A 16,377-nucleotide genomic window follows, 5' to 3' on the forward strand; every position below is an offset into this window, starting at 1 on the left:
TGTAACAGCAAACAGCTCTTTTCTGTAACATGATTATAAAACAAAATATCAGTGTCAAGTGAGGAGTGGCTGGTGTTACTGTGGATCTTTTGGGGACTGCCTTTCTCTTGGAGCAGCCTGTGGTAAGGTTTTCATTATGATGCCACTCTTCCAGAGGCGTTTATGACTGCAGAGGCACGCGTTATGACACGCTGCAGCCGTGCAGCAGCAGGACACCTCAGCGCCGTGCGAGCGCATGTGTCCGTGCAAAGGTGACACTCAGCAAGGGAAACCCGGCATCGTGCGCACGGGCTGACGGCTGCAGGTGGAGGAGCAGATCCCACAGCTGCCCACATCTCCCCCGAGATGACAGGTGGAGCATTTTGAGAATGCCATGGCATGAAATCCAAGGTACTTTGATTAAGCTCTGACCTGCATTTCCCATTAAAGTTGCTGCTGCACTTACCTGGCGCAGCTGGCCGGGCTCCATACAGCACGGCTGCCTTCCCCCCCCTGCACAGGGCAAGGGAAGCAGCTCCTGTCGCTGCTCCTCCACCTATTTTGCAACCTCCTTAGAAAGAAGTGCTGCAAAACCACGTGGTAGCTGATGCCAGCCAGCAGGAATATGTAGCTATGGTAAATCTGCTGCTTAATCCCGAAGAAATATGCAGGTGTTTATGCTTTCTGGGTGTGTGTGATAGCCTTTTTCCCTTGTCCACTTGCTGCTGGTGATTTCGTGTTTGCTTGCAGCTGTAGGTCACTGCCTGCTCACATGAACAGCCCCGTGTAATGACAGGCCTTTAAACCTAAGCTGGCATCTCAGGGTTTCCTCAGCCTTCCCGCGGGACACGAATTTTCCAGCGTATCTTAAGTGATACTACAGAGAAGAAAAGTTCTTTACCGAGGATATTATTCCGTGTTTTGTGGCTCCTAATGTATTCCAGGGACAACCTCATTGAAGGAAAAGATTTTCCTGGCACAACAAAAGATTTCTCAAATCAGCCGCAGCTGCCAGATAGTTTCAGCTTTGAATTGTTTGCATTTATTGGGCCTGGAGTTGGTTCAATGAGGCATTTCATGTCTGCCTTGTGTCAACAGTTTGTGAGCCTTGAAGCCACTCCAATGAACTTCCCTCCCCCCGTGCAAATTAAAGGCAAGGCTACGGCAGCTGTAACCGGAGGGCGAGAAGCTGGAAAATGTCGCACCGCGGTTGAAGTCAACCTGATATAAATCCATGATGTGATAAGATCTTAAAAAAAGGGGGAAAAAGTCCAAACAAACGCAAACTGCATTTAATACTCGAACTTTTCCACGTGAGTAACGTGGAGGGAGGGCGTAATGGAAGGGTGTTGTGAAGGTTAACAAATGTTTGCATGGCTAATCGCTTTTGATGTGAAGTATTAGGAAACAGTTGTTCACTAACAAATTATTATCAAACAGTTGCTCACGCTGAAACGTAAACACGGCTTTTAGGAGACAGCTAATGGGAGAGCTGGACCAGGAAGCAAACTGGCTCAGCCAAAGTGTTTGTCCCAGAAGTGAATGAAGATTAAAAAAGGAAGTCGGTCTCTAAGTGGAATAGCATGGAGGTGCCTGCGACCATGGGAAGCTTTCTGCACTTGTTGAGTATGCAGGGAAGGAGGTCGCCAACATCCATAATCTATTGATCCGCTGAGGTTTTGCAGTTCCCTAATACTTTCCTTTCAGTCATCCAATTCCTGGAGCTTTATGTAAGCTACAGCATCTGTTTTTCTGGGTTGGCAGAACCAGTTGTGTTCCATTTACCTGCTCTGAGCCCAGCATTCCCAGGAATTCCCAGAACATGCTCTGGTTACTTGGAAAACCTCAAACTGATGCTGTAATTTATGCCTGCAGGACAGAGTGTTACAGCAAAAAGCAAGATTTCTTTTTTTTTTTTTCCTTCTCAATTCCACACAAATAAATGCATGGACACTCCTTAACTTTGTAGTTGAGTGTTTACTACGTGTTGAGGGCTGTACAGTTTGGGGTCTTTTTGTTGTTGCTGTGGGGCTTTACAGTATTTTACAGTGAATTTATATGTTGGGGAGTCTGAAGGTCCGATTTCACCCTGTCTGAAGTGTGAGCGTGGAAAGAAAACACTGCATAATCGTGAAACCTTAAGGAACTGGGACTGCTGAAGCATCATCTAATGCAGTGTTTCTCTGGCTGTGCCTCCCTTTTGAGGCCCTCTGTCTTTGATTAGCATTTCCCTTTTCTCAGAGGGTGAGAAGTCCTTCCATATTAGGAGGATGGAAAAGTGGCTGTAATAGCTGCAAGTATTTACATTCTCTGGGGAACAGGTAACTACCTTTAATTGCCGGCAGCAGGTAGGCAATTAGCTGTTCTCTGAGTAGTGTAAACACTTTGTGACCTCCTTTGAACCTTTCTTTGAGCATCCCTTTGAGCTAGAAGCATCCTGGTTTGAGGAGACACAGAGCTAAAGACAAGTAGAATTGTGAAAAAAAACATCTGCAAAGAAACATGGTTATAAACGTCAATCTGACATTGTGATGAGAATCTTCCTTTTATTGGTTTCTGGAGCTCTTAAAAGTTGTTTTAAGCTTTGTAAGAAGCTACAGATTGCACTATAAAAATACTGTTATGCTGTACTGAGTCATAAAGGGCACAGTCAGTAATTGCACACCAAGACAAGAAGTTGTCATATGATTTTAATTCTCTATTAACTTGTTAATTCTGTTCGGCTTGTTGCCTTTCCATTCTTCATCCAATGACAGCCCAAAGGAGTGAGTGTGCCATTGTAGGGACGTCCTCCGTGTGAACTAAGCCCCATTCAGAGATTCTCAATGCAGCAAAGACCTTGGCACATACGGTATTTACTCTGGTTTGCAATGGCATTGCAGTCACAGTCAGTCAACTTAAAAGTTAGAAGACACTGGGGTGTTCATTCTGAGATTTATCAGCTTTGGTGATTGTGACTCTCAGAGCAGTTGTGGTCATGCAGGGTATGCCCAGCTATTCCTGATTATTGTTCCCTCAACTAAGTCAGCCTTTGGGCCCTTGCTCTGGAAACATGGGGTTTTGGAAATCGAGGGTTTGCAGTTAGGTTTTGCTCCCAGGTTCCTGTAGGCTACAGAGATGGAAAACTGAGTGTTTTTGCAGGTGATTGTCTGCTACTGGTAGCCTAGGGAAAAACGAGCAGCACTAATGGTATAAATCACTTGGATTTAACAAGTTTGGATTGTCTGGGACTCACCTCAGTGACCTCCATACCATCTAAACGTGAAGCGTGTAGACTGTTTACTCATCTGCAGGTACGTGGATGAAGCCTACCCTTTGTACTTGATTTTTAAATGGAGAATTTCCTCTCCTAACATGAAAAATGTTTTGGCCTTTCAACTTCACAGAACACAATGTTATCACAACAACCAGCAAGCAGCTAATGGTGAATGAAATCTAATACAGAACTCTTGGGACCCAAGGTTGTTGGTGTTTTTTTTTTTCCTAATGGATATTTTCTTTGCAATTAGACTTAGTCCACACTGGAAACGTCCACTGTGCTTTTATAATATCCTAGCATGCTTTTCCTCAACAGTTGTGTACCCTTAGCAATTTGGCAAGTTTAAAAACAGCACTCGTAGGATGTTGTTTCATGAATGACTCCTGCACAGCGAAGGTTCCCGTTCTGTAGTATATAAACAGCCAAAGGTGTAACAGCCAAGAACGCTGCTGTGAGTTGAGATATGCAGTATAGAGGAAGGCTCTCCCTGCCTGAAAAAACATCCTTTTAACTGCTGACTTGACACACGTGTGGTAGCTGTGTGATCTTTATATAAAAGTATTTAAAAGTAGAGTATAAGAGACTCCTTTAAAATATCTACAACCAGTAGTCTGCTATAGTAACAGATAGCATGTTGTACATTTGCATCATCTAAAATTTACTGTGAATAAGCAAGAATAAAATGTTCTGCTCTAAGGAGAAAAAAAAAAAAAAGAAGCTACGCTGGAATTTGTAAAAATACTCACATGAGCTAAAGAAGTTCTTGGTACGAATTGCGGTCGCTAATGATCTGAGCGACCGGGCAAAAACTTCCCTCTTATAACTGAAATGACTGCAAGTAGAGAATCAGGGTAAGCTGCTGAGTGTTCTGCTGTCGTGCAGTTTCCTGAGGTGGGGAAATAATGTGAAGCCAATCTTGTACAGATGACTCTTCATACACTCTTCATTCTGATGATGGCTTGTTCTGGTTTACGAGCAACTTCATTTCTTGCTTATCTATGCTGGAATTTACGCTTTCGGCCTCTTTCTCTGGCTCGGGGACACAAGTGCAGCCCACGGGGATAGTGACGTAGTCTTCCGTGTACACGTAGCGGCCCCCGGCACAGGACGAGGTGCGGCGCAGGATGACGGTGGGCATGTACACGGGGGTGCTGCGGAAGTGGAAATTCTCCTCGCCGAAGATCCCCATGAGGCAGCCCTTGCACAGGCAGTACGCTTCGGGAATGTACTTAGGGTATCTCGTGGGATCGTATGAAATTCTACGGGAAAGCAAATAATACAGAGTCATTAGCATCTCTCCATGTATTCATCTGGAAAACATTATTGTAATGTTGTTTGACTGTAAACATTTATACAGCATTTTTGTTGCTGGCTTTTTTTTCTTTTCTTTTTTTGTGGCCAGGAAAAACAGCTGTAGTTGTTGCTGTCTGGCTTCTTATTTGTAAAACGGAAAGAAAAAGCATGAACAGCCAGCTTACAGACCTGCCCGGGTCCTACAGGGCACGCCGAAGGATGAAGTGCCTGGCTTTCCGAAACGTGAGATTCGGGGGCTTAAAAGCAGTCCGTCTTGCCTTTGAGTGGGTAGCTGGGACATTAAAAAAAAAACCTTGGACATTTCCAAACTTTTTATCCACCTTAAATTCTTAAAAATTACGACAACTACTTGTTAACACTGTTACTGTAGAAGCTATGATGTGATGATTTAAAGTTTTATAATTTAAATAGAGTTAAATTGTACAATTCTTTCTGCAATAGTTTTTGCTCCCTCGTATGCTTGGGGTGTTCAGGATTGTAAAGGTTCCTTCCTCTTGAAAGCAGAACTCGGCTTTTCTTTCCCTAACTCACCTCTCTTGTCTCTGCTTCTCCCTCTAACAGAATAATAACACATGCACGCCTATGCTGAGATAAACTGCAATATTAATGTTTTTGCTGCCCTCTCCTGCCACGTTTTGAAGTGAGGCATTGCCCCAAAGGTTCCAGAGCGTACATCCTCTATTTTTGTTGTCCTACATTTTGTTGTTTTACCCGTTCGCTTTGCTTACTAAAGCACCATTTCTGGAAAGTTCCCATTAGCAGTTGCTGGACAGCTTGGATCCTAAGTGCAGCTTGCACCAGCGGAGTCCAAGACACAACATTCCTCACCGGACGCAGTTGGAGGCAGAAATAAAGGCGTGATATTTGGGTTTCAAGTAATAGTGATCATGACTGCCTCAAAACTGGTGTTCTCAGCAGACGGTAAAAGCTGATAAAGTCAGCGTGGTTTATTTTTTGAAATTAAAAAAGGAGTACACAGCATAAAAAAATGAAGTGTGTAGTTACAAAGAATATCATGGTGATGATGGATTTGTTGCTTAGATCTTCACCCACTTCTCCTGCTTAAACTGGAAATAATTGCAGGGCATGGCTGTAACTCGTTAATTACAACTGGGTGCCATCAGTCCAGCAAAAATGTTTGCATTGCCAGAAAAAGAGGATTGTTTTTATATGTGTAACATACGCCCGCAGTCCTCTTTGTGGAGGACCTCTCCCCAGATCCCTTTCTGCCCTGGCACTTCAGCACTGGCCCTGCTTCAGAGCTGGTTGAGCCACGCGCTGCGTGTCAGCGTGGGCCGCGCCCGTGCTCCTTCCCTAGAGCCCCGGGGAAGGATGCTGACCCCGTGTTTCTTACCAGCAGCACTCACTCACCTCTCACCTAGCAGAAAACCCTTTTCTCCCCCGTGTCCCTGCTCCCCCTTCACGCAGCAGGCTGCTCACCCACGCGCAGCGGGCTGCCAGGCCTCTCCTGCAGGCTGCGGGAGTGGGAGGACGCTCAGGGAGGTCATCTGGGCCAAATGCCTCCACCGAGGCAAGCTTGGAGGCGTTTGCTGATGTTTGTCCAGCCTGTTCTTAAAAACCTCCACAGGAGATTCCCCGGTCTGCCCAGAGGCTCTGCTGCAGCGTCTGACTGCCTCTTTATTTGGTAAGTTTTCCAGCAGTGAAGCAGAGTGGGGTTTTTCTTGCAAACATAATCAATCATTTCCCATGCTTGGCCTGGAAATTACAGCAGCGGAGGCTAAAAAAATGAATAACAGTCAAAGTTTTGATATTAGAGAAGGTATCAGTGAACTCTGAGATGAGAAGGGACTTCTGCTGCAGAAGGGGCAGCATGAGTCTGCCTCCAGCTGTAGTGACACGGGCACTTTACTCATCAAAATCTGCAGCCCGTCTCTCCCTCACACCTCTGCCCTGCGCCGGTGCTCAGGTTCTCCTGGTCACAGGACTGACGGGGGAATTCCTCCAGCTGTAAAGCTGCCTGGCTGAAAGCTGGATTTGGGTCTTCAGCTGTCTTGCCGCGTGGAGCAGAGTCCTACACGAAGGAGGCAGCGCGGACACACAGCTGTGGATGGGGGCGGAGGGAGGCTGCTCTCTTCAGGAGAAGTAACCCCAGTGTACCACATTGAAACAAATCTGGAACTGCAACTTTAGACAAACACAAACCCATTTATCCCTTCATCAAAGAAAAGAGACTTTTTTACTGTTATTTTTGTGGTATATATTTTACCCTATATTCCGGATTCTTTGCCTTTTTTAAGGAACTTGATTTCCTCGCAGAGAAATGCGACCAGCTCCCCCACAGCCAGACATCTGTGATGCTGCAGATAGGTTTTGCAAAGCTTCTCTGTCCCATTTGCACTTGCTTACTTTCCCCAGGAAATACCTTCATGTTACAGGATCTCACACCAATGTGAAATAAACTGTCTGCTAGCCAGCAGTAAGTGGAATACGGTCATTCCTCCTGCGATACATTCCCATTTCAAACCCGAACGTGAATAATTTCAGTGGCAGGCTGTTAAACTCTCCGTGTGTCAAGGCAGTGCTGTTTCCCATACTGTGTTATCTCTAGCACCTGGTTTATGATGTTACTGGAAAGCACAAAAAAAGTTTGGTGCAAACAGCACTTCCACTAATAACAAGAGGACTGTGTCACTGGAATCAGGGTCTACAACAAACTTCCCCATTCTGAATTCTCATGTAGCAAAAGTCTGGCATCAGTGAGGTTTTCTGGAAGGATGGTGTGGTGTGCTTTCCTCCTCTATTTGGAAAATCTCCTCTATTCTCAAGTGTGGTATAGAAACTGCTGCTCCATGAGATGAGGACTGAAAGGAATCAGAGAGGCTCCAAACCCCAAAGTGAATCCAAAACATGGTTTTGCACCCAGACCTGCACTTCAGTAATAACGAACCAGAACGTGGGGAGTAATGCCTCCTGAAACCAAATGCTGCACTAAACGTACACTGCGCTTTGGAACCATACCCAGGGTTCTGCATCTTCACCTCAAACCTGTTAAGAAACGTAACAAGTGTAGCTGAAGCCCCGTTTTATTCTTTCTAGGGAGCCCAGATTGATGGGGTCTGCACTGCCAGCAAACCCCAGTAACCCAGCCGTGTGAGGGCACTTGTGAGACCTGCCTCCTGCCCTCACGCACTGCACGTAATCGCTTTGTGTGTACAACGACAGGCTCTGCTGCTGAAGCCTGATGCAGATCCATTACTCCCAGCACTACCAGTCACGTTTTTAAGTCTTCTCCTGCAACAGGACAAACGTGTTTGGTTAAACTTGGGTTAAAGATATGGATAAAAAGCATGCCCCAGGTTCCCCGACTCCTTCTTGCACCTAGTGAAAGATGTCCCTGCTGAGAGGAGCTGTCGATGTTGCTGGTGATGCAGCAAGCTGCTGCCCGTGCTCCTCAGCTGCAAGTGACAGCAGCGAGCTGTGCGGGGCTGTTGTGTTTCCATCTGCTGGAACAAGCAGCGGGTTTGTACTGAACTGGAACTGCTAATGAAGTGTGACTCGTTCGAGGGTGCTTTTCCTTATGACCCTGTAAGTGTTCTGAGAGCTCCCAGTGAAAAACAAACTTCCTGCCGTTTATGCACTAAGCCTGGAAATCAAGAGAGACGCTGCTGTCACAAGCAAAGCTCTTGCAAAGACTTCATCTGTCTTGTCCTGTACTGCTACTGTCAGATGTAGCATTTTTAACAATACTACCACTTCGTAGTTCAAACCCAGAGGGTCAGATGCTGTGCTGGATTCGGCAGGTCCAGCCACCTCTTCAGAAAATCACAGCTGGCATGAGGCTATTCAGTTACACAAGCACTGGAGTTAAATATCTGCGTATCAAATAAACTAAGCACGATGTAAACTCAACAGAAGAACTCCTGCTACAGAGAAATAAATGTCTTGCTAAGGGAAAAAAAATAGTTGTTAGCTCCTAATGCTGTAAATACTTCAGAGTGCAAGGTAAAGGGACGATGCTGTGCATGTTAGACCTCTGATAACATCCAGCTGTTGTACGAGCATGCACTCAAACCACGAGGACAGCAGTTCTGCGTCCCCTTCTGTTCTTGCCCTCACCTGCATCTCTGGGTCTTGCATGCTGAGCCACACGATAATGTCAAATCTTGAAAAATGAGCTGGGTAAGGGTCTTGAAAATCATTGGAGTCTTGTTTAAAGGAAATGCCACCCTTGCATGACATTTTTTCAAAAGCACAGCAGACAAGCTTGCCTTCAGTGGTAAAGACAAACTTGCCTGTATTGTTTTTATTGAGATTTTACGTAAATAAGCACTAAGCCAAGGATGTATATAAACTGAAATTGTTTTTTGAAAAGCAGAAAAAACAAGCTAGGCAATGTCTGAGAAAGGGACTAGCTAACACCGGGTTTCCTGATCAGGTTAACACTGACAATAACAATTAAATCTCTGCTTTACTCAGTGTTGCTGCCTAGGAACTCAGTACGGGAAAGGAGTTTAAGAAGGAATCCTTAAAGGATGTCGAGAAGCTTTGCTGATTATTTCATCTTACTGCCTATCAGTAAACAACCCCCCATGGAAACCATCACCTCTCTACAGAAGTTCCTTATTACTTTTCTAGCAGAGACAAAATGCTGGATGCAAAACAAAAGAAGGCAGGCTCAGCTTTTGAGAAACTAAAGCTCTAAGCTCATCTTTCAACCCAGTAAGTGAACCTTTAGTAAACATGGGAGTAAGCTCCCAGAGACAAACACAGAAGCCATGAGACTTGGAAATTCAGAATCAGGAATGAATTATTGAATACACATCAAGGTTTTTGCCAAATTCATGCAGAAGTGTGTTTGCAGAAGCCTCTGAATGTATTCCTATAACTCTTCATGTGATTTCTAGCCATGAAAAGTATTAGAGCCCTAAGACAACAGACAATAAAACTGAAGCCGATGAAAATAAACAGCTGATGAATGGAACAGCACCTGGGGCTGATGAATGGAACAGCACCGTCACAGAAATCACAGATCAGCACTGTCTGCAAACTTGCCATTGACTTCAGCGGGACCAGACGGCTCAACCTTTACACCCAGCTTTACAACCAGAGCCTACAAATGTGTAGGCACGTGTTTAAAATTAACCCCTTTTTAATGGCTCGTGTCCACGAGTAAAGTTACTGGCGTGAGCTGAGCTTGCCTTGGTAAGGATCCACCATCCTTGTGGCTGCTGATTTTAACAAGCGACACCCATCCTGTGCTGTCGGCGGGGTGTTGAGAGAAGCCCCTGCATGAACTTTTGTGAAGCACAGCAATGGCCAAGGACCACGGCACTTCCCTGTAGAAGCAGGCTGCCTGGGTCTCACTGAGTGTCCACGCAGAGCTACCAAGCAGTGCCTGGAGAGAGGTCACAAGCTGGCACACCGTCGGCCTGATGATTTCACAGCATGCTGCTTTCAAGGCAGAGCTGCTGCTTTCGACTCTACTTTTTTTTTTAAAAATGGGTAATTCCTGGCCCAGCTCCCCGCAGTGCTGAGCACATCCAGCATCCTCCAGATTTCACTCAGCTCAGCTGACTTCAGTTCAGGGAACTCTGATGTCTCTTTATAGCTCCGCAGGGTAAGGAGCGATACGGGTGGTTGAACTTCATGCTCCGAGCTATACATTGATCTCCTGTGACCATCAGGATGGAATTTCAGTATCAGGCAGATGAATTAGTATTTTCCCCTAACTTTTGCCTGAAATACCAACTGTTAGTTACCTGCCAGCAGCAGGATGCTGGATCAGATGGATCCTTGGTGCAATCCATGTGCAACTCCCGTATCTCTGGGTTGCAGCAAGCCAAAAGTGATGCAAGTCTTGTAATTTGTATGACAAAATTAAAGATATCAAATAGAAAATAAGTAATGACAACAGAACAAAGACAAGGAAAGAAACCACACAAGGATCACCTGTACTTTTACTCAGTCAAGCCTAATTCTTCCACACTGAACAGAGTGACAAACTTGGATACAGAGCAGTAGGGTGGACGTTACGCATGGATCTCTAAGTAAATTATTTCATTCTTTCTCACAAATGCTGGTTTGAAAAAAATTTCAGTTGACTTGAAGTGTCATGCGAGCAGAAGAATTACAAGAAGCAGTGTTAAACAGCTGGGAACAGGTGCCTAGGGAGATCTGCAGGGGAAGGTAAGTAGAGCCAGACTTAATATCTTTATTATTAATGATCTGGAATGGGGAGTACAAACAGTATGTTAATGAAATCTGCAGCTGGTCACAACGGGAACCGCTGCAACACCAGTGAAGACAGAGAAATAGCACAATATATCTCAGACATGAAAATGCAGGTCAAAAGGAAAAAAGACCCTGTCTGCATTAAGGAGAGATCAACTGCTCTGTAACTCTTTAGTGGCAGAAAAGAGGCCGGAGAGCTTCTGAAGTCTGCGAGATGCTGGAACTGGGCAGGAATCTCAATGCAAGATTCAAACAGTGCCAGTTGTGCTTTGGGGGTGCCCCATCCTGCGACCCTTGGTAAGATAAGGGAAGGGGAGCAATTTATGAGGAAGACCTGAGAGAATTAAATGTAAGCAGGCTCATAAAAATAGTTCCATAACACAGGAGAGCACTGTATGCAGATTTTCAGAATAACATCCTTGCCATTGAAAAGAAATTGTTGGGATCATTTAAGTGGAGTTGGTTAACCACTGACAAGACATATTGTGCCATGATCTGCTTTAATGGAGAGCAGCACGTCCTTTCTGAAGAGATGCAACAGCTCCAGTGGGATCTGGGAGATTGCTTAGAGGGTAACGGGGTGAATACCTGTCATCTAAATGCTGCTGATCTGATTCTTCAACTTGATCATCTTAATGCTTTTTCTATCTGGCTTCACAATCTATGAAAGAGCAGGTTGTAAAAACAAAAGCACCTTACTGTTCATAATGAGCAATTTTATATTTTACACTTTCATCACACATCTTGCAATGTTTGTTGCCATCTCATAGCGCTAATAATGAAGTAAAAATGGGATCAAGAGAGAAAGCGGGGAGATCTGCTAACTAGACAACGCTCTCTCTTACGAACTAAGCCTATACAGAGCTCCAGCTGAAAATAAATACCTGCCCAAAGAGATGTGAGTATGGAAATCACCACTTTCAGACAAGGAGAACAATTTTCTGATAGCACGAGTATTTGGCAAAACCGATGTAAAAATACCTGAGCTTAACAGTAGGTGTTCATCATACTTGTTTTTTGCATGTTTAGGTTGGTTAAAAAATCCTCAGTCTGCATTGAAAAAAAAAGTATTACTAAAAATACTCTTTCTAAAAATACTTTGTTTATGAAAGGCTTATTGAGCAAATAAACCATTTTTCTTTCAGTAGGATTACTTCTTAAACTAAAAGTGGGCAAAAACCATGCCACAAAATAAATGTTTATGGGAGATCACTAACAAGGAGATGTATTTAAGTTTGCTGGATATACAGTAACTGTGTCAGAGTATTTATGAAAGATAACACACAGAAAGTAGCAAGAAAGTTCCTTTAAAGTTTCTGCACATTTTAGCTTCCCGTTGCCTGCAGTGTCTTCACAGAAAGCTGGAAATTGTCCCCAGATCTGTCACTCTTTTTCAGACAAAACTACCAGAAGACTTGTCAGTGAGAATGGGACCAAAGTTTCCAAGATTTTCCAGAGTATCCCACAGAAGCGCAGCCCCTTGTTTTGGGGTATTAAGCAGCCTAACAGCAGATTTAGTTTGCTTGTTTGTTTTTTTTTTTACGCCCCCTTACGAACAGCCTGTCAGCCACCTCGGGGGATGTGGGTTTGCGAAGTGCTGGTTGAAAACAGATGTAGAGAACCGCAGCACTCGTGCCTCTCCTACGCTCTCTTACAGCAAACTGGATGGCAAACTGCTGGGAATATCGGCGTTGGGATACGTGGAGATACAGCTCCGCTGGTCTGCACCCAGAGCACGTGTTGCTCTCAGGTGCATTTAGAAGCCAGCAGTGTCTGGGGAAATGGCTTGGGGAGAGCATCTGAGCCCCATGGGGCTGTCATGGGGTGATGGGCGGCGTGCTTGGCTACTGCCTGCTGTTGATGGTCCTGTGTGTCCAGCCAGGTTCACCTCAGCGTCCAGTCAGGTTCCCTTCTGTGTCCAGTCAGGTTCTGCCCCATGTCTAGTCATGTTCCTCCCTATGTCCAGTCAGGTTTACCTCTAAGTCCAGTCAGGTTTCCCCCTGTGTCTAGTCATGTTCCCCTCTGTGTCCAGCCAGGTTCCCTTCTGTGTCCAGTCATATTCTCCCCTATGTCCAGTCAGGTTCACCTCTAACTCCAGCCAGGTTCCTGTCCATGTCCCCTCATGTTCCCGCCTGTGTCCCGTCATGTTCCTCCCTGTGTCTGCCACCCTCCCCTCTGCATGCAGCCCTCCTGGGGCTCCCACCCGGCGCTGCCCCCTCAGGGCTCGCTCCCCGTGCGTGCAGCCCCCTCCCTCCCCGTCCCCCTCTCCCCCGCTCCCTCCTCACCCCCGGGCGCCCCCATCCCCGCCCGTATCTCCCCTCTCCGATCCCCCAGCCCCTTTTCCCCCCGCACCTCTCACCTGTACGCCCAGGGCGAGGCGCTGCGCATGTTGACGGGCAGCCGCAGCCTCTTGTCGCCGGCCGGCCGTGCCCCCGCGGGGCAGCTGGCGTTGTGCTGCTGGCGGCCGGGCGGCTCGGGCTGCAGCGTGTGGTGGAAGGCGCTGAGCATGCCGGCGGCCAGCCGCCCGTACAGCTGCTCCAGCAGCTCCTCGGGCCTCTCCCCGCAGCCCCGGGGCCGAGCCGGCCGCTTGGGAGCTTTGGCGGCGGCCGAGGGCAGCGGCAGCAGCGCCGCGCACAGCAGCGCCGCCAGCACCTGCAACGACGCCGCCGTCAGCGACCCCCGGGCTCACCCCCCCACACACACCACAACCACCGCCACCGCCACCACCCGGCCCGCGGCTCCCTGCCCTCGGCTCCCCGCCGCCCTTACCCTGCCTCGCTGCATGGCGGCGGCCCGAGGAAGCCGAGGGGAGGCTGCCGCCGGCTCTCCCGCCGGAGGAGCTGCTGGAAAAGTGCCCCGCGCCGCGCCGCATCTCCCCCCGTGCCAGCGGCTCCGCGCCGGGAGCTGCCCAGAGACAGGGAGCGGGGAGGGGGGACGAGGAGGGGGGAGAGCCCGCAGCACCGCTGGGTTGGGCACAGCGAGATGCAGGGGTGGCTGCTGCCAGCCTGGGACACCCAGAGCAGGCTGCCCAGCAACACGTCCAGGCGGCTTTTGGGGATCCCCAAGGAGGAGACCCCACAGCCTCTCTGGGCAGCCTGTGCCAGGGCTCCGTCACCCGCCCCGCACAGCAGTGCTGCCTGGTGCTCAGAGGGAGCCTCCTGGGTGCCCGGCTGTGCCCATGGCCTCCTGTCCTGGCACTGGGCACCACTGAGCAGAGCCTGGCTCCGGCCTCTCTGCACCCTCCTGTCAGGGATTTAGGGACATGGATGAGATCCCCCTGAGCCTCCTCTTCTCCAGGCTGAGCAGCCCCAGCTCTCCCAGCCTCTCCTCACAGCTCCAGCGCCTTCATCGTCCTGGTGGCCCTGCCTTGGGCTCTCTCCTGGTCCCTCTGGTACTGGGGAGCCCAGAACTGGACCCAGCACTCCAGGTGTGGCCCCACCAGTGGTGAGGAGAAGGGAAGGATCACCTTCTTTGACCTGCTGACAACACTCTGCCTAATGCAGCCCAGGATACTGCAAGCTTCCTTCGCAGCAAGAGCACATTGCTGCCTCCTGTTCAGCCTGGTGCCCACCAGGACCACCTGGGCCTCTTCTGCACAGCTGCTTTGCAGCTGGGTGGCCCCCAGTAAGTCCTGGTGACTGGGGTTTTTCCTCCCCAGGTGAAGGACTTTGCATTTCTCCTTGTTGAACTCTATGAGGTGCTGACAGCCCATTTCCCCAGCCTGTTGAGGTCCCTCTGGATGGCAGCATGGCCCTCTGCTTTATCAGCTACACCTCCCAGCTTTGTGTCATCTGTAAACTTGATGAGGGCACATTCTGCCCAGATTCATACATATCATTAACAAAGACATCAAACAAGACTGGAACCATTATTAATCCCCAGGGCACATTGATAGTGACAAAATGACTGTGCCACTAGCCACTACCCTCTAGGCCTGAGCATTCAGCCAGTTTTCAGTCCAGCTCACTGTCTGCTAATCCATCTTCATCAGCTTGTCTATGAGGATCTTATGGAAGACTGTGTCAAAAGTCTTACTGACAATATCCACTGCTCTCCCTTCCTTTCCCAGGACAGTAATTTCATCATAAATTTTAAGTTGGTCAAGCATGGTGAGTCCATGCTTCTTGGTGAGTCCACGCTTCCTGGACTCACCCGATGTGATTTTCTTGTCCTGATGATTTTATTGTCCTTCATGTTCCTGGAAATGCTTTCCAGGATCAGCTTCTCCATCACCTTCCCAGGGACTGCTGTGAGGCTGTCTGGCCTGTAGGTTCCCTAGGTCCTCTTTCTTGCCCTTCTTGAAGATAGGACTGGCAATTTCTTTCCTCCAGTGCTTGTGTGCTGCTCCCATTTGTCATGATCATTCAATGATTATTGAGAGAGTCCTTGCCATATCATCAGCCAGCTCCCTTAGCACTGATAGGTGCATCCCATCAGGGCCCAGTTGATGTATATATGTGCAATTTGATAAAGTATTCCCTGACTTGATCCTCTTCCACCAAGGGTGAATGTCTTCCTTGCTCTAGCCATTCCCCCTGGTCTCTGGGACCTGAGATGCCTGAAAGCCTGTCTTGCTGGTAAAGACTGAAGTGAAGGCTGCATTCAATACCTCAGCCTTCTCTGTGGTCTGCATAACCAGGTCCATTTTCTTACTCATCAATGGGCCCACATTTTCCCTGGTCTGAGTATTGCCTGGAGCTCCTTGCACAAAGGCCTCCTGGCATTTTTGCCTGAATCATTTTGCCTGGCTCATTGGGATGGACCTCTCTTGAGTCTGGAGGAGGAGATCCTTGAATGTCAACCAGATTTCCTGGGCCCCTCTCCCCTCCCATGGGCTGTACCAAGCAGATCTTTGAAGAGACCTAAGCCATAAGGGTTGTAAAGCTTGCTTTTTGCCTACCAGAGCCCTTCCCTCTGGATCCTGTGAAACCCCAGCTTGGTACCACAGAAATACAAGACATCAGTTTCACAGACCACACCAGATTTAAAACATAATGATCTGGCATACATAATGTGATTAAGTGACTTAATTTCATGGGTTTTGAAAAGTGATTAAGTAAAGCCCAAATGTGATTTTTGTGGGTTTGGTACCTTATGAATCATAAGTCGGTAAATACTCATGCGTGAGAGGTATCATAACCTTAAACTGTATGGGATTTGAATCAGGTTTCAGCTCTGAGGAAGGACTTTTTTTTTTCTAATGGAATTCAAAACTCTTTCCTTTGCAGTCTTTGTGTCCTGGGGCAACAGGCTGGGGAAAGTGGCTTTCCATTTATCCTCATCCAGCCTAATCCCAAACCCTACACTGCACCTGTCCTAGTGTTACTTCAACACCTCCAAGTGATGTGTTGCAACATGATTAAGACTTATCATAACACATCTTTTTATGATACTCTTCCTATGTTAAACCAGTATCTTTTCTTAACACTTTCTGAGTTGCTTGAGGATGTCTCTCTTGGCTTTACATCAACATTACTGGGAGAAGTCTGGCTCAAAACTTCAGAGCGGAAGGAGTGGAAACAATGCCATAGATGTTAAATTGCCAAAGAATTTAATGCTCTGAGTCTCTAGAAAATATTCCAATTCTGTACGCTAGTTGCGTCATACTATCCAATTAACCACTCAAGTAATAA

At 47.4% G+C, this 16,377-nt stretch overlaps 1 protein-coding gene across 1 annotated transcript; it reads right to left on the reverse strand.

Moving 5' to 3' along the window:
• Window positions 1-2,656: 2,656 nt before the first annotated feature.
• Window positions 2,657-15,389, reverse strand: IL17D (interleukin 17D). The gene is made up of 3 exons (XM_032207384.1): window positions 15,354-15,389; window positions 13,104-13,396; window positions 2,657-4,497 (listed from the first exon to the last, which is right to left on the reverse strand). The coding sequence occupies exons 1-3, from the start codon at window positions 15,387-15,389 to the stop codon at window positions 4,182-4,184; spliced, it is 645 nt and encodes a 214-aa protein (XP_032063275.1). The 3' UTR covers window positions 2,657-4,181.
• Window positions 15,390-16,377: the final 988 nt, after the last annotated feature.

This window comes from Aythya fuligula, chromosome 1, assembly GCF_009819795.1.
Source record: "Aythya fuligula isolate bAytFul2 chromosome 1, bAytFul2.pri, whole genome shotgun sequence".
NCBI lineage: Eukaryota > Metazoa > Chordata > Aves > Anseriformes > Anatidae > Aythya > Aythya fuligula.